At 35.0% G+C, this 24,408-nt stretch overlaps 1 protein-coding gene across 2 annotated transcripts in view; it reads right to left on the bottom strand.

Moving 5' to 3' along the window:
• Nucleotides 1-24,408, bottom strand: part of ATF7IP (activating transcription factor 7 interacting protein) — a 126,490-nt gene that overhangs the window by 44,686 nt on the left and 57,396 nt on the right. For both annotated transcript variants that reach the window (XM_060166835.1, XM_060166836.1), the window contains exons 3-6: nucleotides 22,917-22,997; nucleotides 15,087-15,232; nucleotides 13,271-13,408; nucleotides 2,825-2,890 (exon numbers count right to left, since the gene is read on the bottom strand). In XM_060166835.1, the coding sequence (XP_060022818.1) occupies nucleotides 2,825-2,890; nucleotides 13,271-13,408; nucleotides 15,087-15,232; nucleotides 22,917-22,997 (431 nt within the window). The remainder of the gene's footprint in view (nucleotides 1-2,824; nucleotides 2,891-13,270; nucleotides 13,409-15,086; nucleotides 15,233-22,916; nucleotides 22,998-24,408) is intronic.

Below are 24,408 nucleotides of genomic sequence, written 5' to 3' on the forward strand. Positions count from 1 at the left end.
ATCAAAGGACCAAGGAACAAATCTAAATAGAAGAAAAGCATCTGAAGTGCCATTGTTTGTTTAGTTATTTTCAGGATAAAGTTCTAAACATTCTTTCTACATGTCTTATTTTTAAAACAGCAAGACACAGATGTAAAAGTACAGTGGATACCATAATTAAAGGGAATTAAACACGAAAGAACAAAATCTTTGAAATTTCTACACATCTCTCTCACAAGAAGAAAACATTAACGAGAATGAGTTAGAAAGATGTCCAAGTTTTGAAATTTAAAATTGGCCTTGTTCACAAACTAAAGAAGGAAGGAACAAAATTTGAAAAACTGAATACTACACCTTAACATTTCCTTCAAGTGCCACATATACTAACTGTCCAAATTAATCTTTTCCAATCTTTAGGAATTACACAGTATTTGTCCTTGTTTCCGTACCAGTTGTAGCCCTTCAAGACAAACTTTTCATGGATTGTAATATTTTCATTTTTATTCCTTAAGGTCTCTGCCTGTCTTCTTTAACTAAACAAACAAGACTTGGAAAGTAGATACAAGAACAAATTTGATATGCATAAACACTGGAAAAGTACACGGTGGGCAGCACTGCTTAGTTCAGACACAGGATGAAAGGAAAACATGGAAATTCATATTGCACAAAACAATGGAAAAATTTCAAACTCCTATATTTGGTTGATGCATAGCAAATAAAGGTTAAACGAAGATTTATACCAATTTTCTAATGTAAGAAATAAAACAGCTTAGTTTTTATACTGTGACAAAAAAACAAAGCTGAGAAAGTGGAGTTTAAAATCAGAGAATTAATTACATCATCGAAGAGGACCATAATGAAAACATCTTTGGCTGTGGCCAAATGAGGGTTTGATTAGAATAGCCTGTGTAAACAAAGATAAAAACTAATTTGGGCTTCCCTGGTGGCGCAGTGGTTGAGCGTCCGCCTGTCGATGCAGGGGACACGGGTTCGTGCCCCGGTCCAGGAAGATCCCACATGCCGCGGAGCGGCTGCACCCGTGAGCCATGGCGGCTGAGCCTGCGCGTCCGGAGCCTGTGCTCCGCAACGGGAGAGGCCACAGCAGTGAGAGGCCCGTGTACCGCAAAAAAAAAAAAAAAAAAAAAAAAACAATAGAAGAGAGATAAACCCATGCACATATGGTCACCTTATCTTTGATAAAGGAGGCAAGAATATACAATGGAGAAGAGACAGCCTCTTCAATAAGTGGTGCTGGGAAAAAAAAAAAAAAGAATACAGAGATGCAGAACAGATTAGTAGTTGCCAGGGTACAGGGAGTGAGGGTAGGGTTAAAGCAAGGTTGAAACTATAAAAGAACAGCATGAGGGAGTCCCTTTATGGTGAGGGAACAGTTCTGTATCTTGACGGTGGTGGCAGGTTATATAAATCTATACATGAGATCAAACTGCATAGAAACACACACACACACACACAATTAATTCGTGTAAAAACTGGTGGAAACTGGTATGGTCTACAAAACTATTTAATAGAATTGTAACAATTTCTTGGTTTTGATATTGTACTACAATTATAGAAGATTTCACCATTGGGGGAAGCTGAGTGAAGGGTTCATAGGAGTCTACGTATTATTGCTGCAACTTCCTATGTATCTATCATTATTTCAAAGTAAATTTTGTTTTAAAAAGTCAAGTAAAGAAGATATGAAAATGATTCAAGACAGAAAAATCCTACAGTAATAATGACTACTACTGAAATAATTATTATTGGCAATTACTATGTCCCAGGCAATGAAGATATCAAGACACAAAGAAATGTAACTTGCTCAAATGATTAAAAAAAAGAAAAGAGGAGGAAAAGAAAGAAATTGAACTAAAAACAATAGTGCAATGTACAAGTGCTATACTAAAAATACATATTACTGAATAACTAAGGAAACAACAAAAGCAAAAGTGTGACTACAGACTAGTTTGTGTGCTACGCTATGACACTTGGACTAAACTACATGGGGGAAAAAAGGAAGAGGAGAACCAGGCTACTTGAGGCAGTGTACACTAAAACATTTTGGAGGAAATAATAGTCTAGACTAGGGTACTGGCAAATACAGGCATACCTTGTTTTATTGCACTTCGCAGATACTGCATTTTTTATAAATTGAAGGTTTATGCCAACGTGCATCAAGCAAGTCTATAGGTACCATTTTTCCAACAGTATTTCCTCACTTTGCATCTCTGTGTCACATTTTTTGGTAATTCTTGCAATATTTCAATATTTTATATTATTATTATATTGCTATGGTGATCTGTGATCAGTGATCTTTGACATTACTCTCATTGTTTTTTGTTTTGTATTTCTTAATTAGGTATGCACATTGTCTTTTTAGACACAATGCCATTGCTCACTTAATAGACTATAGTGTAGCGTAAACATAACTTCTTTTTTTTTAACGAAAAAATTTTTTACAAATTTGTGACTCGCTTTATTGCAATAATCGCTTTACTGCAGTGATCTGAAACTGAACCTGCAATATCTCCAAGGCATGCCTGTATGTAAAAAGAGAAACAAGGTAAGGCAAATCCCCAAAACACAATTTTAAAGATGGATAGAAAATACAATTTCAAGAATGCCTTATATAAATAGATTAATATGTACTGATGTATGAAAACAGTGAGGATTAGAAACGGTTAATAATTAGTTCTAGAGTAGCAGCTCTGGAAACAACATGCAGGAAGTGCACAGTATGAAAGCAAATTTCCGACCTGTAATAAAGAGTTTCCTCCTAAATCAGCACTTCCTAATATTACCACTTAAGGCTAAATATTAATTATGCAAGAATAGAAATTCTTACTTCTTGTCTTTTCTTAAGATCTTCTTTGGCTGCTCCAAAGCGTTTGGTTAACCTGGCTATCTTGGCCTAAAAAGAGCAAAAATGAGACGGAAATCAAATGGCATTATAGTATTAAAAAGAAACCCATGCATACATAACAAGAAACCCACAGGTAATAGGATCCTCAGAAGATAGCTAACAGCAAAGGAAATAAGGCAAGTTGACTGTAAAACATATATCTGAAAAATACAGAAAATCATAACAAAAACGTAAACACTCTTAATTTTGTAAGATTGGCTTTTTTCCTCCTTGAACTGTGGTTGTTTGCTCACAAACCAGTATATTTCTGAATATGTGTGCTTGCGTTTGTTATTTTTTAACACAGTTGTAACCACACTTAATTTTCTCACTGAGAAGTGTATAGTAAGCATATCTATAAATCCCTTACTGATAGTACATATGAGTATATGTATGATATATTGAATCATTAGTTATACAGTCTCTTTCCTACTGGATGTGTTCAGTTGTTTCTTAACTAACTGCTGTAGTCAAATAACATGCAATTAATAATTTTGTTCTTTCAGATTACTTACTTAAGCTACATTCACAGAGGTGGAGTTCCTGAGACAGAGTGTATTTTTAAGGCTCCTATCTAAATGCTTTTCAGACAGGCTTTGTTAATTTACACTTTCAATAGCAATGTATATAAATGTTCACATGATATTACTCTTTGAAGTATTTAATTTCATATTGTGTTAACCTTTAAAAAACTGACAAAAATGTTACCTTCATAGTGTTAACATTTGTCAGTGAGATTATTTTATTAATCATTTGTACTGCTTATTAAACACTGCCTGATCACATATTTTGCCCACATACATATTCATAAAAATTTAATACCAGAGGCAGAAAGGAAAAAAACAGAAAAATTACCCCATCACCACATGAATATTTTCTTTGTATTTATTTCCTTTAAGTCTTTTACCAAGGCATTGCTATGATACTCAATTGTTTTTCTTGTGGCTGTTGCTGTCATTTTACGATAAATATATTTTTAAGAATTTTAAACTTCTGAGTGCGTTCATGAGGCCTGCCTAAGGAAGTGCTCTTCCAGATAATTTCAATTAGCCAATACAATCATATCATAAAAAGAAAATATTATTTACTTTTAAACCCTTTTTTCCCAAAATAGTCACTTCTAAAGAAGACCCCAAAACTTAAGAAGTATTCAAGTCCACCGATATGGGCTAGGCAATCAATTACCTATGACTCCCAAGGTGAAGATTTTCCTCAGGACTTAATTATTTATGCATATTATTAACACCCAAGGACATGTACAGCACATTTTTTTAAATTCTTAATATGGATTTACCTTCCTGTAACTAAAATATTTCAAGTAATTTTTTCAAGAAAGGTATATGAGAAAGTGTTTTCTGTACTCCAACTTATACAAGAATGTCTTTCATTTTTTCTTTTGGCAGGCTATCTAGTAGGTATTCTATAAATTGCATAATATGTATACTATTATTATTTGCCCTTAAAAATGAAAGCAAATTTAAAACATTATTTTGTATATGTTATATATGGGGAAAGGTCTAGAAGAATAAACACCAAAGCTAACGGTGGTTACCTCTAGAGGCTATGATTGGCAGGCAGTGTAAAGAGAGCTTCAATTTCATGTCATATACATCTATAGTATATTCAAATATTTCTTAAAAAAATTTTTTTATCACTTCAAAATTTAAACTACTGGCAGAGGAAAAAAATAACAAAATTTAGACACAGACATGCTTTCTTCTGCCATTTAATATCATAAAAAAGAAATCAAAGAGCAGACTTTTTGTGTTGTTTTAATCTAGGGAAACTACAATTTTTTAATTATAATTCAAAATATCTGTCATAATATATCTAAGATTGGGTCTCTTTTTCTGGCAAGTATTCTGTGAAATCTTTTAAAAAACTCTATAAACAAGTCATTTTTTTAGTGAAGGAGGTAATATTCTATTACTATATCTTTGATTACTACTACTATTTCATTTGCTCTTGGTTTCTTAGGCATATCTATCATTTCTTGTATAATGGCACAATGGTACCTGTTTAAATAAAAGTTGCATAAATTGTTGGGATTCAGACACACTGGGGCCTTGTTTAGCAAACTACACAAACCAAGAATTTCTTTGTTATTTACCAAGGAATATCTCAGGAAATAATTCTGTGTGGGGAAAAAAAAAAGTAATCGTATATCGTTTGCCTAATAACAAATGTTAACACTCAAAAACGCTAGTGAATAAACAGACACATGGTATTCATTATTCAAAATTCTCTCGTGGATTAGGCAGCCACAGATTTACTCATTGAGGGAGGCGAGTGGGAGGAGAGACTGAAAGAAAAAACTGAAAAAGCTATTTTCAGTTAAAACTACTTAAAATGGCATTTTATAAATCATAACCAATGGAACATTGGATTCCAGAGTGTGTTGACAGTTTTTCCATTAAAAAATCCAGTTGAAATATTGAGTATCCTGAATTTGCATAGTGATTTGAGAGGAATCAAGTCTTCCTATCCAGGAAATGGTAGATCACTGTTGACTCATGCTTTCTTTTTCTGTCCGTTTTCTTCATAATGGTCTTGAAATTTTGTTTTTCGGTTTACTCTTAAGTATTTTCTTATTTTTAAATGTCTACCATATGTGAAACCGTTTTCTCATTACAATTTCCCACTGGTTGTTGCTGATGTACAGCAAAGCTACTAGAATATGTTTTCCTTTTATCAGTTAGTTGCTAAGCATTACAGTTTATCATTTACCATTATTACTCCTCATGCCTTTTTCCTGTTTTATTTTATTGCCCTGTCACCAAAGTTCTAAATAGCAGCACAGATAAGGCATCCTTGTCCTATTCTCAACTCTAGTGGAAATATTTCCAAAGATCCACTATTAAATATGATATTTATAACAGGTTTCTGATCATCTTTATGAGATTTAAGGTACTTCCCTCCTATTTTTTCCAACACCTGGTCAGTTTTAGCAAATCCTCCTTGTTTGGTATCTACTGAGATGATCACACAATTTACATCCTTCTTCTGTTAGTACAGTGAAATATAATGGTTAATATTGAACCAGCCTTACATTCATGAGAGAAACCAATGCTGGAAAATAAAACTGGCCTATATTTGTTCTTTTCTAACGCCACAGAATTCCACAGTTGGGTGTGCTTCATAAAATGAGGCCTCATCTTTTCCTATACTCTGGAAGTGTTTATATGAGAAGTGAATTACCTGTTCCTCAAATGTTTGTCAGAATTTTCTGGCAAGGCTTTTGGGGCCTAATGATTTCTTCAGAAACAGATCTTTCACTACAAGTGACTACAATTTTAACAGAGTTCCTCATAATTTTCAGCTTTCTACTTTCTTCTTAGATAAAATGGACTTCATAGGTATAAGGTTGTATATAATAATGTTCTCTTAACTTAAAGAATCTCCTCTAGATCTTTATTTCTTGCCTTTTTGAATCCTTATACAGTTTATTTGTACTTTTCTTTGTAGATCAAAAATGTATCTACTTTTAAGGCTTTTCAATAAGCTTTTGTCTTTATTGCTCAATCTTCAAAAAGGGTCGGCGTTTTTGCTATTTCTATTAACTCCTTCCTCCTTCTCTGGGTTTTAGTTTGTTATTGCTATTTTTCCCTAGCAAAGGAGATGCACATATAATGCTTTTTTATTTTTCTGTTTGTTAGTAATAAATTAAAGTTATAAATTTCCTTTTGAATACTGCATCAGCTTTAACTTACAAGTTTTAATATGCAATGTATTATTATAGTTCTGACCTAAAGAGTTGAGAATGTCCATTTTTAAATTCCTCTTTGTAATTACCTGGAAGTATGTTTTGGGGGAAGGTACCATCTGGGAGAGGAGAAAAGCTAAATATCTGTCGATAATTTCTAATTTTACTACATAGTTACTACTGAATCCACAACAAATGATGGTGGTTAGCATTTTAAGATGCTCTTAGAAATCACTACATTTCTAATGTGACAATGCATTAAAGATATATAAACCTAAAAATTATATGTTTTCCTACTTAAAAAATAATAAAACTCGTGGACATAACTGTTTGGATTTACCTTACAATTTGACATCTCTGAAAAAATGAAAATACATAAAACTTTTTCAAGATTCAGAAAGCAACAATCCCTAAACTAACACAGAAAATAATTATATAATGAATTCTCCATATATTCCAATGTTGACAATTTTTTCAGCTCTTATAAAATATGTTTAGTACACAGAAAATAAGCTAATAATTACAAACAGGCTTTATGGACAAAAGTCATAATACACAGTGAACTATTATTTAAAACTTAAAAATGACTTTAGTCAAGAACTAGTCCATTGAAAAAATACATAAGAATGGCAACTAATTTGAAAATCCATAAAAATCTAACTTCCTTTATCTATAGAGAAATTTATACATTAAAAATTATAGCAGAATAGAGACCTTCATGAGTTCCTTCTAGAGGTAAAGTCCACATTACTCAATTCTATCCTCTTACCACAGTTTTTAATGTATGGTAAATTTTTATACTTATGGCAAAGGATCACAAGTCCTTTAAAAGTCTATTTTTTTGTAACTGCAGAGTTAAAAAAAAGAAGAAGCCACTAATACTAAAATTAATAATATTAAATTATGTATTCCTTAAAGCAAAATACCTACTAAGCCACGGGTGATTAATTATTTGCTTTCAATTGTGTTTTGACTTTGAATGCTATAAAACTTATACTGGATTCTGCCAAAGGAAGTCAGGTATAATAAACGAATATATATGCATATCAGGAAGATGTACTCATCTACTGCTATGATATGAGATACAGAAGTACTATATACACACTGCAATATTTTCAAACAGTTTACTGTCAGCTCTACCTAAAAATAGTAAATTATTTAATAAAATACACAGTTATCTGCTGAAGCATATGATAAAGTAGGCTTTAAGTTGAAGAACTTGAAAACAATAATTATTAAAATATTGAAAGAGTAAGTGACATCACCAAAAATGCCTGAGTGGAAATTCAGGGTTGTCTCTTCCCCAAAGCAACTAATTAGCTTGCAAGCATTGTTGGAATCTATTCAAAAACTTACAATAGCTAAGGGAAGACTTAGGGAATAATAAAGCTGCACTTTGCAGTATGACAGCACTGAGGTCTTTTAAAATTGTCCTTTATGATTCCCCACACCCAGATCAGCAGCAGCTATAAGGATGACAGCTGGGATACCTGAAGCAAGTTATGAGTGCCACAGGAAGCAATATGCACCTTATTTTCTCTAGTAACTCCCTCAAGAACCAGCACAAGGGCTGGCCTTTGATTCACCCAAGTCTGAGTAATTCCCAAGGCTGGGGCAGCATTCCAGACAGATTTTCCCAAAAAGATTTAAAGGTGCTGGTATTGGCACAGCAGCTTGAGGCATAGAACAATTTGGACAAAGAATACAAAGAAAAGCCTGGGATAGAAAAGGGCAGAAAAAAGACACACAGCAAAAGGGGGCTTTAAAAGCTCTCACCCATGTCAGGAAATTGAGAAGAATATCTGAATGCCCAGGGCAGAAAGCATGCTCAGAAATGGGCTGAAAAGACCCTAAGCTTTCACCTCTGACTGGCTTTCAGAGTCTGTGCAAGCAGGAAGAGAAGGATAAGGCAAGTCTGATAAAGCAGGTTGTAAATGGCCTAGATTAAGTGTGGAAGGAGTGCTCCAAAACAGGCAATCTGCTAAGACCTGGGAGAGTAATTTTTTTCCTTCTTTAAGCTCCAGGCATTTAAGGTAACTGTCAAAACACAAGCTGACCACTAAGCTAATAAAACACAGACTTTAGTGGTCACACACAATAATGAATACATACTTTCCAAAAATAGTTGAGAAAACTCACTAAGCAAGCAAACAACAAACCACAACAAGCAGCGACAACAAACCCTGGACAGGACAGGAAAACCTGATTTTCTGAACTGCCACATTACAATATTTAAAATACCCAGTTTTCAACAGTAACAACAAAAAAAATTAGGAGGTATACAAAGAAATAAGTATGGTTTATTCACAGAAAAAAAAAGAATTAACAGAAATATAGCTCAGGCATAGGACTTACTAGACAAAGACTTTAAACAGATGGTTTTAAATCTATTCAAAGAGCTAAAGGACACAACAGAAAAAGAACTTTAAAAAAAAAAAAAGGAAAATAATGTCTCACCAAATAGAGAATATCAATAAAGAGACAGACATTATATAAAGAAAACAAATATAAATTCTGGAGCTGAAAGTATAATAACTGAAATTAAGAAATTCACCAGAGAGGTTCAACAGATTTGAGCAGGACAGGGCTGTAAAGGAACAGTTTTGTATACTATTGAAGATAAGTAGATATTAATTCAAGATGTTAAGTGTAATCCCCAGAGTAATCACTAAGGAAAAAGCTAAAAAATTTACAGAAAGAGAAAGACAAAAAGAATCAAAATGGTTCACTAGAAAAAAATCAATCACAGAAGAAGGCAGTAATATAGGAATTAAGGGGAAAAAAGGTGGAAGACAAATAAAATGGCAGGAGTACGTCTTTCCTTATCAGTAACTAATTTAAATGTAAACAGACAAAAACTCTCCAATTAAAAGGCAGAGACTGGCAAAGTGGGTAATAAATCATGACCCAACTCTATGCTGTCTACAAGATTTCATCAAAATTTGAAACTTCTGTGCATTAAAGGACATTATCAAAAAAGGAAAGTGAAAAGAAAACTTACACAGTGGGTAAGAATATCAATAGTTATAAATCGTGTATTTCTAAGTGTTCAGTATCCAAAATATGTAAAGAACTCTTACAGCTCAACAACAGAAGGGCAAAACAAACAAAACAAAAAGAACTTGAATAAATATTTCTCTAAAGAAGATATGCGCATGTTCAACAAACACAGGAAAAGATGTTCAACATCATTAGCCATTAGGAAAATGCAAACCAAAACCACAATAAAATATCACTTCACACCATTAGGATGTTATAATAATAATTTTTAAAATACACAGTAACAAGTGTTGGCAAGGATGTGTAGAAATGGAACCCTCACATTGCTGGTGGGGAGTAAAATATAAAATGGAGTAGCTGATCTGGGAAAAAGTTGAATGTTCTTCAATAAATTAAACAAAGAATTACCATATGACCCACAATTCCATTCCTAGGTATATGCCCAAAAGATTTGAAAACAGATATTCAAACAAATACTTGTATATGAATGTTCATAGCAGCATTATTTACAATATCCAAAAGCTGGAAACAACCCAAATGCCCATCAAATGTTCATCAGCCAAAGAATACATAAACAAAATGTGTGTGCATGTGTGTACACACACGTTGACATCTTGCATTAATTCCTACTTATTTTCAATAGTACAGAAATATAAATATTACTTAGCTATGAAAAGGAATGTAGTATTGATACATGCTTCAACATATATGAACCTTAAAAACATTATGCTAAGAAAAACAGGCCAGACACCAAAAGTCACATATTGTATAATTCTGTTCATATGAAATATGCAGCACAGGTAACTCAGTAGAGACAGAGAGCAGATTCATGCTTCCCGAGGGTTAGGGGGAGGGGGAAATGAGAAGTGACTGTTCAGTGGGTACAAGGTCTTCTCCTGGATTGATGAAAATGTTTTGGAACCAGATAGAGATGATGAACATACAACAGTGTGTATGTACTAAATGCCACTGAAGTGTAAACTTTAAAATGATTGTTACCTGAATTTTACTTCCATAAACAAAGAAAGAGATGGGAACTAAATTGGGCTGAGTAAAATTTAAATAAATGGCATGGTAAGGGCAGATCATAAATGAACGGGAGAAGCAATATGAAGTCAGAGGCCTGAAATAAAAATACTATGGACATTAATACTCTGTAGGACAGTGAAGCAACTGGTGGGTATTAGGAAAAGTGGATCAAAATCTAGGAGATCCAAATTACAAACTGAAGAATGAATACAGGTTTAAACTGGTACACAGTTGAGCAAACTGGACTATACAGAAGAGAATGAACAAGAAGTATTTTAGAAAGATGAGTACAATCCTTGAGAAGGACCAGCAAAGACTTAAAAAGCAGTACCAAAGTGGTCATGTAAAAGGTTGTTACTATAATGAAGAAATTGGGTAATGATGGCCTTGCAGATAGAAGCAAAAGATAGACTTTTATAAGAAACAAAAATAGCTGTAATTTGGCAACCCACTGTGTATATGTGAAGTGATACAGAGGAATCAGTTTCCAAGAACTAAAAAATTGTGAATAACAGGAACAATGGGAAGATATTCCTTGAAGATTTTTCTAAGAATTCAAGAATTGTGAGTAAGAGGAACAATGTGAAGGGGGACTTATTTGTGGAGAAGATGGTTGGTTTGATGTTGGAAAGATTCTGAGGCTACAAAGAAATATCCAAGTGCAAAGGTTTATTAAATGTTAGATGCAGACTTGCATCTTAAGCAAGACTATAAGAGTCAAAATCTCAGGTTCTAGAAACACAAAACCATAGATGCAGCCACGGGAGTGATAACAAACAACGAATGAAATTACTTTCTTAAATCTTCAGACATTTTCAATTTCTCATTCAAAATTCTTAACAGTACTAGTAAAATAAAGTTTAATGATGAGACAATCCAACACTATATAAGGACCTGCTAAAGGTAAGAAACAGGACTAGTGGTGTCCTAAATGATACATTACAAAATTATTAATAATAAAGTCTTTGTAGTAAAGTCTCACTGTAAACAAAACTAACAATATGAAACTAGAAAAGTAACTTGTAGGCTGCCAAATATAATACCTAAATTCTAGTCACATTTGGTTGCAATTTGCTTTTAACTGTGAAGAAGCGACTTTATTTTCACAGACCACTTCTCCCTCATTTGTAAAAAAGGCTCTATAAGTGGTTTGCAAGTCAGCGTCTGAGACTATGCTTATATAGAATGAATGTACTGATAAAATTTTCCAGTTTCTTAGTCTTGGAATAAAATGAATTACTGCACCATGGTACCGTGTGCTCATTTCAACTGATTAGAAGCTCTAGCAGTACACGTTAACATACAGATGTATTTAATAAAAAATTAAAAGTAGTAATTAGTAATAAATATAGATTAACAAGCTAATATCTTTAAAAAATACGATTCATGGGAGAAGTAGATTAAAATAAAAAGAATCACAGCAAATATTATTTAGTACTCATGACATTTGAGATGATGCCAGCCTTTCTTCACTGAATGAAGAAATGTTTAAGATGCACTAAGTCAGATTATTTCTGAAGCTCTGCTATGGGTTGAACTATGTATCTCAAAAGTATATGAAAGTCTGAACCCCAAGTATCTCAGAACATGACCTTATTTGGAAAGAGGGTCATCACAGAGGTAATTACAGCTGACTCTTGAACAACATAGATTTGAACTGTGTGGGTCCAATTATACATGGATTTTTTTTCAATCAATATAGTACCTATATTTTCACTTTACAGATCTTTAAATTAAGTGTGGGGAAAAGTTTGTGTTCAATTAGAGATCAACAGATGTGAAATCAAAAGAATCAGGGCTTGAGTTCCGATTCTATCTGAAGTGTTTCAGCTACTGCCTGGGGTGAGTCATTTATCAACTCCTTCATTTTTTTTTTTTTTTTGCGGTATGCGGGCCTCTCACTGTTGTGGCCTCTCCTGTTGCGGAGCACAGGCTCTGGACGTGCAGGCTCAGCAGCCATGGCTCACGGACCCAGCCGCTGCGCAGCATGTGGGATCTTCCCGGACCGGGACACGAACCCGTGTCCCCTGCATCGGCAGGCGGACCCTCAACCACTGCGCCACCAGGGAAGCCCAACTCCTTCATTTTTTGAAGCAGATACCAGTGTACAGATTTTCAACTGCAGCGGGTGGGGACAGCACCTCTAACCTTCACATTGTTCAAGAGTCAACTGTAGTTAAGATGAGGTCATACTGGAATAGGGTGGGTCCTAATCCAATATGACTAGTATCCTTGTAAAAAGGGAAAATTTGGAAACAGACAAACATACAGAGAGAGCACCATGTGAAGATGAAGTCAGAAATCAGGGTGATACTTCTACAAGACAAGGAATGCCAAAGACTGTCAGTAAACCATCTATAGCTAGAGTAGACATAAGGAACAGATTCTTCCTCACGGCCCTCAGAACCAATCCTGACGACAGCTTAATCTTGGACTTCCAGCCTCCAAAACTATGAGACAATACATTTCTGTTGTTTAAGGCATCCAGTTTATGGTACTTTTTGTTAATGGTAGCCCTAGCAAACTAATAGAGGCTCCTTTTATTTCTAATACTTAAAAGTTAAATATACTTTATTGTCAACTTCAAAAACATATCCCAGAAAGTAAGTTATAAAAATGATGACACACGGATATGCAATTCAAGTCAGTGTACAAACCTGTAGTTCAGTTAAAACTGTTTTATGCCTCTTGTTACACTCAATCTTTTCCACTCGTGTTTTCAATTCTGCCAATGTCTTATCAAATACACCACACTGTAGCGCACACAATTTTTCTTCCAGCAACCACTGTACAACCTAAAAAAATACATATTCCTTTGTTATAGCAAAAAAGGAATTTCAAGCAAGCAGCAAACAGTAAATATTCTGAAGTACTAATAAGATAGTACTAATATATTAATTAAAAAAAACATATTCGCATCCATAACACAATGCTATCTGCTGAAATCCTCCACTTCTACATATATAATATCTACTATAACACAATAAAATGTACTAAAAATAGAAAATTTCCAGAGGGTGAAATTTTTAAAACATTTTGAAATTGAAGTTTTAATATTTTCTTCCCACACCCTCTACTGTGATTTAAAAGAAACCAGTTGAAGGTAAGGAGCAGATTTTAAATTTTCTAATCTGTTACAGATGATATTTTTGTGAGACACTAAGAATGTCACTGCACTATGAAATTCCTATAAAACATTTCTAAATGCCTGCTCACAATTTCCATATTTATCTCATTATGGACCCATAACAAACAGGACACACAGTGCAGCCCACAGACCATCCCCAAATTACACTGCTCTAGAGGAGTAAACCCTCAGTACACACAGAAGTATATTTCAAAATGCTTTCTCATAGCTATCTTCATATTTCTAATAGCTCTATAAGAAAGACTAAACAAGCATTATTATCACCATATGGTTAAAAGAAAAAAGACACTGGGAGGAAAAAAAAGCCACTTTTGTACTGCCTCTCTGTTCCTTTCTCTAATGGGGATATTTATACTTTATCTGAGTAGAGGAACACTGGCCTAGAGTATTTATAATTTCACCATTAAATCTATAAGAGCTTGAAAAATTTTCACCTGAGTCTTCTATTCTTCTCTTAAAAAGGCATTTGTCATCAATATTTGTGAACACATCTTAAAACATATATTAAATACTTTATATTTTCATTATTTCTATCTCTAGTCTAACACATATAGGGGGAAGTTCCCAAAGTCTGTACTTTAAATATTCCCTTTCCCTAGTCATTCGAAAGCCTTGTCCATACGATTTTTAATACTAAGCCTAAGGTACATAACAAAGATTTTAGAACATAGGGACTTATAGCCATGAAACCAGCTTATGACAAAACTTACAAAAACTAAAATGTTAACACTAAGACTCTAATGTTTCCATTAGAATAAAGTTCAATATAGAAGAAAAAATAAAAGCTGAAAACTGGTATTCAGTTTTGTTACTAAAGCAAATAAGAAAAGAAGCCATGGGCTTCCCTGGTGGCGCAGTGGTTGAGAGTCTGCCTGCCGATGCAGGGGACACGGGTTCGTGACCCGCTCCGGGAAGATCCCACATGCCGCAAAGCAGCTGGGCCCGTGAGCCATGGTCGCTGAGCCTGTGCGTCCGGAGCCTGTGCTCCGCAACGGAAGAGGCCACAGCAGTGGGAGGCCTGCGTACCACAAAAAAAGAAAAGAAAAGAAAAGAAAAGAAGCCATAATTTCTCTCCCATTTTTAAAATTACTACCATATCTGAAAAAACAAAACAAAACAAAAAAACTATTTAGCTTCAAAAGAGTCATAAGGAATTTTAGAATTAAATTATTAAGGGTCATAAGCTTAACCAATTTCTTCAAGTTCTTTCTTTCTATGAAAAAGCTGAATATTTCAGTAAAATACAGAGTCATGTCAAAAATCTAATAGAATAAAGATGGTGGTGTTTTTTGTTTAATATGGTTTTAACTTATAATCTCTAACACCTTTTGTAGCTTCTGGTTTATATCTCCTTTGGCTGTAATCTTTACTTGAAACTCTGCCTCATATTCTTCTTCCATATATCGACGTCGTTTGGACTGTACATTGTCCATGTCCTCTGACTTAGAACGTTTTCTTCTAAAAAATTCACCTGAGAAGAAAAAGCATAATGACCAGTCAGCTGTTTTTATTATACGTAGACCTTAATGCCTCTTTCCATCCTCAGGAAGATATTATTTCTAGCTATCAAAATAGCACTCTCAATAAATTATTTTATGAATTGTTTTTGTGATCAGAAAAGTAAATAGATAGCTTTTACCTTAAACTTGAAATGATTTTCAATATGCTAAATAAGAACCTCCGAACACTAAATAAGTAAATGTACAAACAACATGAACAAAGAACATTTTTTCCTTGAAATCTTCGTATTAAGATGGAAGCTCAACTAACAATATGGGATGAGAAGAAATCATCTCAAATTCATTCCTTTCAGTAAATTCTCTAGTGTATATGAATTCTCTGACAAAATACAGTATTCATTCACAAGTCACAGATTTCTCAGTATTTATTCTCACATCACATGCTTCTACTAACTGTGCATAGCTTTAATTATTTAATTCTTCATCCTCAGTAAATTTTCTTCCTCAGTAAGTTTAGGAAAAATTCTTTCTTAATCACCAGCCTTAGGAAAATAGTATTAGTTATTCTTAACATATCCTAATAAATTTCAAATATATAAAAATAATAAAATTAATGTCATTATAAAGGTAAATTTGGTAAAGAACAAACATTCAAAGACCTTCACTTAGAAAATTTGTTTCAAATATTGGTAACACTCATGAGATCATAACATATTTTATATGGTTTCTTTTTCAATATAGAAACAGGGAAATATTAAAATATTAAAATCTCCACACTATCTATGAGCCTATTATTAAAATCCAATTCTATTCTACGATTTCCCTTGTATCAAAACTTACATAGTCACAGAGAGATAAGGTCAAGATGGCAGAGTAGAAGTAGGTACGCTCATCCCTTCTTACAAGAACACTGGAATCACAACTGCAGAGCAACCATTGACAAAGAAACACTTGAACCTACCAAAAAAAGATACCCTACATCCAAAGACAAAGGGGAAGCCATGGCGAGACAATAGGAGGGGCACAATCGTGATAGAATCAAGTCCCATACCCACCAGGTGGGTGACCCACACACTGAAGAACAATCATACCACAGTTCTCCCACTGGAGTGAAAGTTCTGAGCCCCATGTCAAGCTTCCCAACCTGGGGGTCTGGCAACGGGAAGAGGAGGCCCCAGAGGGTCTGGCTTTGAGGGCCAGCAGGATTTAATTGCAGGACCTCCACAGGACTGGGGGAACCAGAAACTGCACTCTTAGGGTCTTGTGCACATCAGGACCCAAGAGAAAAGAGCAGTGATCCCACAGGAGACTGGGCCAGACCTGCCTGCTAGCACTGGAGGGTCTCCTGCAGAGGTGGGGAGTGGCAGTGGCTCACTGCAGGGACAAAGACACTGCTGTCCCAAAGACAGCAGTTTTGGGAAGCACTCATTGGCATGAGCCCTCCCAGAGGCACCATTAGCCCCACCAAACTGCCTGTAGGCTCGAGTGCTGGGTCACCTCAGGCCAAACAACGAAAAGGAAAGGAACACAGCCCCACCCATCAGCAGACAAGCAGATTAAAGTTTTACTGAACTCTGCCCACCAGAGAGACACAACCCAGCCCTACCCACCACCAGCCCCTCCCATCAGGAAGCCTGCACAAGCCTCTTAGATAGCCTCATCTACCAGAAGGCAGACAGCAGAAGCAAGAAGAACTACAGTCCTGCAGCCTGTGGAATGAAAACCACAATCACAGAGAGGTAGACAAAATGAAACGGCAGAGGATTATGTCCCAGATGAAGGAACAAGATAAAACCCCAGAAAAACAACTAACTGAAGTGGAGATAGGCAACCTTCTGGAAAAAGAATTCAGAATAATGATAGTGAAGATGATCAAGGACTTCAGGAAGAGAATGGAGGCAAGGATTGAGAAGATGCAAGAAATGTTTAACAGAGACCTATAAGAACTAAAGAAGAAACAGAGATGAACAATACAATAACTGAAATGAAAAATACACTAGAAGGAATCAAAGCAGAATAACTAAGGCAGAAGAACAGATAAGTAACCTGGAAGACAGAATGGTGGAAATCACTGCCGTGGAACATAATAAAGAGAAATGAAGACAATCTAAGAGACCTCTAGGACAACATTAAATGCACCAACATTCTCATTATAGGGATTCCAAGAGGAGAAGAGAGACAGAAAGGACCTGAGAAAATATATGAAGAGATTATAATTGAAAACTTCCCCTAACATGGTAAACAGTCACCCAAGTCCAAGAAGCACAGAGAGTCCAAGGCAGGATAAACCCAAAGAGGAACACACCAAGACACATAGTAATCGAATTGGAAAAAATTAAAGACAAAGGAAAAATATTAAAAGTAACAAGGGAAAAACAACAAGTAACATGCAAGGGAACTCCCATAAGGTTATCAGCTGATTTCACAGCAGAAACTCTGCAGGCCAGAAGTGAGTGACACGATATATTTAAAGTGATGAAAGGGAAGAATCTACAATCAAGAATACTCTACCCAGCAAGGATCTCATTCAGATTTGACAGAGAAATCAAAAGCTTTACAGAAAGGCAAAAGCTAAGAGAACTCCTCTAGGTGGGTAAGAGACCAGCAACATAAAACAACCTTCTACATATAGAGACTACTATATCAAAACCTCATGGGAACAGCAAACCTAAAAACTACAATAGGTACGCACTCAAAAAAGAAAAAGCAACCCATACACAACACAAAGGATGGTCATCAAACCACAAGAGAAGAGAACAAAAGAGGAAGGGAAGAAAAAAGACCTACAAAAACAAACCCAAAACAATTAAGAAAATGGTAATAGGAACACACATATTGAGAATTACCTTAAATGTAAATGGATTAAATGGTCCAACCAAAAGACACAGACTGGCTGAATGGATACAAAAACAAGATCTGTATATATGCTGTCTACAAGAGACCCACTTCAGACCTAGTGACACATACAGACTGAAAGTAAGAGGATGGAAGAAAGCATTCCATGCAAATGGAAATCGAAAGAAAGCTGGAGTAGCAATACTAATTTCAGACAAAACAAACTTTAAAACAAAGACTGCTATAAGAGACAAAGAAGGACACTACATAATGATCAAGGGATCAATCTAAGAAGACATACCAATTGTACATATATATGCACCCAACATAGGAGCACCTCAATATATAAGGCAAATACTAACAGCTATAAAGGGAGAAATCAACAGTAGCACAATAATACTGGGGAATTTTAACACCTCAGTTTCATCAATGGACAGATCATCCAGGCAGAAAATCAATAAGGAAACACAGGCCTTAAAAGGCACATTAGACCAGATGGACTTAACTGATATTTATAGAGTTTTCCATCCCAAAGCAGCAGAATACACATTCTCAAGTGCACATGGAACATTGACCACACGCTGAGCCACAAAGGGAGCCTCAGTAAATTTAAGAAAATTGAAATCATATCAAGCATCTTTTCTGATGACAATGCTATGAGATTAGAAATAAACTACAAGAAAAAAACTGTATAAAACATAAGCGTGTGGAGGCTAAACAATATGCTACTAAACAACCACTGGATCACTGAAGAAATCAGAGAGGAAATCAAGAAGTACCTAGAGACAAGTGAAAATGAAAGCACGATGACCCCAAACCTGTGCAATATGGCAAAGGCATTTCTAAGAGGGAAGTTTACAGAAATATAATCTTACCTCAGGAAACAAGAAAAATCTCAAATAAACCACCTAACCCTACACCTAAAGCAACCAAAGAACAAACAAAACCTAAAGTTAGTAGAAGAAAAGAAATCATAATGATCAGAGCAGAAATATAGAGACAAGCAAAGATAAATGAAACTAAAAGCTGGTTCTTTGAAAAGATAAACAAAATTGATAAACCTTTAGCCAGACTCATTAAGAAAAAAGAGAGATCACTCAAATTAATAAAATTAGAAATGAAAAAGGAAAAGTTACGACTGACACCACAGGAATACAAAGGATCATAAGAGACTACTACAAGCAACTGTATGCCAATAAAATGGACAACCTGGAAGAAATGCACAAATTCTTAGAAAGATACAGTCTCCCAAGACTGAACCAGGAAGAACCAGAAAATACGGACAGACCAATCACAAGCACTGAAACTGAAACTGTGATTTAAAAACTCCCAACAAACCAAAGTCCAGGAACTGATGGCTTCACAGGCGAATTCCATCAAACATTTAGAGAAGAGCTAACCGCTACCCTTCTGAAAATGTTCCAAAAAATTGCAGAGGAACGAGAACTCCCAAACTCATACTATGAGGCCACCATCACCCTGATACCAAAACCAGACAAAGATACCACAAGAAAAGAAAATTACAGGTCAATATCACTGATGAATATAGATGCAAAAATCCTAAACCAAATACTAGCAATCAGAATCCAACAATACATTAAAAGGACCATAAACCACGATCAAGTGGGGTTTATCCAAGGATGCAAGGATTTTTCAATATCCGCAAATCAATCAGTGTGATACACCACATCAACAAACTGAAGAATAAAAGCCATATGATCATCTCAATAGATGCAGAAAAAGCTTTTGACAAAATTCAGCACCTATTTATGATAAAAACTCTCCAGGGCTTCCCTGGTGGAGCAGTGGTTGGGAGTCCGCCTGCCGATGCAGGGGATACGGGTTCGTGCCCCGGTCTGGGAGGATCCCATATGCCACGGAGCAGCTGGGCCCGTGGGCCGTGGCTGCTGGGCCTGCGCTCCGCAGCGGGAGAGGCCACAGGGGTGAGAGGCCCGCGTACCGCAAAAAAAAAAAAAAAAACTGTCCAGAAAGTGGGCATACAGGGAATATACCTCAACATAATAAAGGCCATATACGACAAACCTACAGCTAACATCTTACCCGACAGTGAAAAGCTAAAAGTATTTCCTCTAAGATCAGGAACAAGACAAGGATGTCCACTCTCACCACTTTTATTCAACATAGTTTTGGAAGTCCTAGCCGCAGCAATCAGAGAAGAAAAAGAAATAAAAGGAATCCAAATTGGAAAAGAAGTAGTTAAACTGCCACTGTTTGCAGATGACACTATACATAGAAAATCCCAAAGATGCTACCAGAAAGCTGTTAGAACTCATCAATGAATTTGGTAAAGTTGCAGTTTACAAAATTAATACACAGAAATCTGTTGCACTTCTATACACTAACAACAAAAGACAGAAAGAGAAATTCAAGAAACAATCCCATTTACCATCACATCAAAAAGAATGAAATACCTAGGAATAAACCTATCTAAGGAGACAAAAGACCTGTACTCCAAAAACTGTAAGATGCTGATGAAAGAAATCGAAGACGACACAAACAGATGGGAAGATATACCGTGTTCTTGGATTGGAAGAGTCAATACTGTCAAAATGACTATAGTACCCAAGGCAATCTAGAGATTCAGTGCAATCCCTATCAAATTACCAATGACATTTTTCACAGAACTAGAACAAAAAAATCTTAAACTTTGTATGGAGACACAAAAGACCCCAATAGCCAAAGCAATCTTGACAAAGAAAAACAGAGCTGGAGGAATCAGGCTCCCTGACTTCAGGCTACACTACAAAGCTATAGCAATCAAAACAGTATGGTACTGGCACAAAAACAGAAACATAGATCAATGGAACAGAATAGAAAGTCCAGAAATAAACCCACACACCTATGGTCAATTAATCTATGACAAAGGAGGTAAGACTATATAACGGAGGAAAGATAGTCTCTTCAAGTGCTAGGAAAACTGGACAGCTGCATGTAAAAATATGAAATTAGAACATTCTTTAACACCATACACAAAAATAAGCTCAAAATGGATTAAAGACCTAAATGTGAGACCAGACACTATAAAACTCCTAGAGGAGAACATAGGCAGAACACTCTGACGTAAATCATAGCAATATCTTTTTCAATCTGTCTCCCAGAGTAATGGAAATAAAACCAAAAATAAACAAATGGGACCTAATTAAACTCAAAAGCTTTTGCACAGCAAAGGAAACCATAAACACAATGAGAAGACAACCCATAGATGGGGAGAAAATATTTGCAAATGATGTGACTGACAAGGGATTAGTCTCCAAAATATACAAACAGCTCATGTGGCTTAACATCATCAAAACAAACAACCCAATCAAAAAATGGGCAGGAGACCTAAATAGACATTTCTCCAAAGAAGACATACAGACGGCCAAGAAGCACATGAAAAGATGTTCAACACTGCTAATTATTAGAGAAATGTAAATCAAAACTACAATGAGATATCACCTCACACCAGTCAAAATGGCTATCACCAAAAAAATCCACAAACAACAAATGCTGGAGAGGGTGTGCAGAGAAGGGAACCCTGCTACACTGTTCGTGGGAATGTAAATTGGTACAGCCACTATGGAGAACAGTATGGAGTTTCATCAGAAAACTAAAACTAGGGCCACCATATGATCCTTCAATCCCACTCCTGGGCATATATCTGGAGAAAAACATAGTCCAAAAGGATACATGTACCCCAATGTTCACTGCAGCACTGTTTACAATAGCCAAGACATGGAAGCCACCTAAATTTCTATCGACAGAGGAATGGATAATTAAGCTGCAGTACATATATACAATGGAATATTACTCAGCCATTAAAAAGAATGAAATAACGCCATTTGCAGCAACATGGGTGGACCTAGAGATGGTCATACTGAGTGAAGTAAGTCACAACAGAGAAAGAGAAGTATCGTACGATATCACTTATATACATAATCTAAAAAGAAATGACACAAATGAACTTATTTACAAAACAGAAACAGACTCACATTCTTAGAGAATGAACTTATTGTTACCAGGGGGTGGGGGAAGCATGAAGGGAAGGGATAGTTAGGGAGTGTGGGATTGACATGTACACACTGCTATAATTAAAATGGATAGCCAACAAGGACCTACTGTATAACACAGGGAACTCTGCTCAATATTATGTAACAATCTAAATGGGAAAAAAATTTGCAAAAGAATTGATACGTGTATATGTATAACTGAATCACTTTGCTGTACACCTGAAACTACCATGACATTGTTAATAAATTCTCCAATATAAAATAAAAAGTTAAAAAAAAGAAGATGGAAAAAATTTAGAACTGTGTCTGGTACATAAAGTGTTATCAACACAGTTGCTTTTATTATTATTAAGTAGTAGTAGTATTGAAAGTTTTAAAAAATAATAACTTACATAGTCACAGATGGAGAGCAGTATGACAGGGAGAGCTACAGAACCCAACCTAATGACATTCAGTAACATCGTTTCCCCTTCTCTTACAGCTTAAGAACTTTAAGTAGAGATTGAGACACATACTTCCATTTGCCTATATCATCCCAGACAAAATTCCTATGGTCCAATGCTCTAAAAGCAAATCTAAAACAATTTCTCTCAAGACATTCAGATAGCACCTTACTAAATAGTAAGCTTAAATCTTTCTATGGAGCAATGGAAATAAATAAACAATAAAATACATGAAATAATTAATTCTTTCAAAGATCCTTGGGTTAGCCATCAACAAAACGATTTAACTGTGGCTTACTTAAACTGAAAAATTTTACAAGCATCTCATGGACAGAAAAGTATTTTCCACAGCCTTAAAAGCAGAAACAATTTTTAAAACTATTTCAGGTTTGTTTGTACATGCTTACTTTTCTCAGGTCTTTCATCTTCATGTATCACTTGCTCTTCTTCCTCAGGTTTGCTGCCCTTTTCATTACTTTCTACTTCTTCTGTAACAAAAATAGAAAAGGAAATTTTCTTCCATCAGAATTTGTAACAGTTCATTATAATTTATACTTTTGGTGTAATTATCCAGTTGATAATATTTTAGGAAATCAGAGTCTCAAAATGTAAAATATTAGGAATAAAAAGGGAGCATGAACTGGTGGAAATAAGTGGACAAGTCTAGTTTTAAATGTTTCTGCAAGTTCACAATAAACTCTTAACATGGAAAAAAATTAAATAATATAGATTTTAAAACAAAGAATCTTAGTAATTTACTGTCATCAATAGATTAATAAAATGTGAAAACAACTACTATAAAGCATTCAGACTCCTTTACATTCAATTATTAAAACTAAAACAGTGGTTGTGGCAATTACAAAAAAAAATTATAAATTACTGGTGAACTCAGAACACCTAATATTTTGACCAGACAGGTTGAATCATTAGGTTATTTTAACGGTTACGGATAGGGAAAAGCTATCTTAAAGATAATAAAAGTTTTACTTAAAAGTAATAGCTACTTTGATACCAGTGCCAACAACTAACTTAGCTCGGTGCTTGACATTTATTAGTTCATATCCCCCAAAAAATCCTACACTATAAACAGTATTTTTGCCATCATATATATAGATGAGGAAAGTAACGTTCAGAAATGTTAAGTAATTTTCACAAAAGGCACATAAAATCTAACAACTGAAGAGTGCTACCAAAAAATATTGCTAAAAATAGCCATACAGTTGCATTGTTACAACAAATAAAATCCCAGAGGCACCGTAAATGGTCTTTGGTCAATCAATCTATAGCTCCTCAACTAACTTAATCATTTAGGGGAGAAGAACAAGTCACTAACATGTTTGGGTTTCTATTTTTCCCCCCTACATCCCTGCAAGTGGCTCCCCTGCAGCTTCAATAAAGCATGCCGTATTTCATCATATTCTACAACCACAATTAAATAAACAATCATGGGTATATAGAACTATATAAAGATTTTGATATGGCATCTCTGCTCCAAACACCAGGGTTTTAATTTCAACAGCCCTGATGGTAGAAGCCAAGGTTAAAAAAACTTAAAAGAATTTTTAGGTGAAAATAGGCAGAGACTAGGATCATTGATGAACCTGTTACAATGTTTTTCACATTAAGATAAACAATAAAGCTGTAAAACGTGAACACAGTAATACAAAAGGACGTTTACACAGTACATATAGAGATTACTGAGACTATTTTTAAACTTTAACATAAATGAATATTAAAAAATTAACTTTCCATTTACCACCCTATGCTCATTAAGAAATTTTTTTAAGATCTCATCCCTCAACACCAGTTCAATGAAATGAAAGTTTGTTTTGCTCCCCTGTAGACTGCACACTCATTACATAGCATTTTTTCCTATATATACTTTTCCAAGTTTTCCTG

This window comes from Lagenorhynchus albirostris, chromosome 11 (genome assembly GCF_949774975.1).
Source record: "Lagenorhynchus albirostris chromosome 11, mLagAlb1.1, whole genome shotgun sequence".
Taxonomy (NCBI): Eukaryota; Metazoa; Chordata; class Mammalia; order Artiodactyla; family Delphinidae; genus Lagenorhynchus; species Lagenorhynchus albirostris.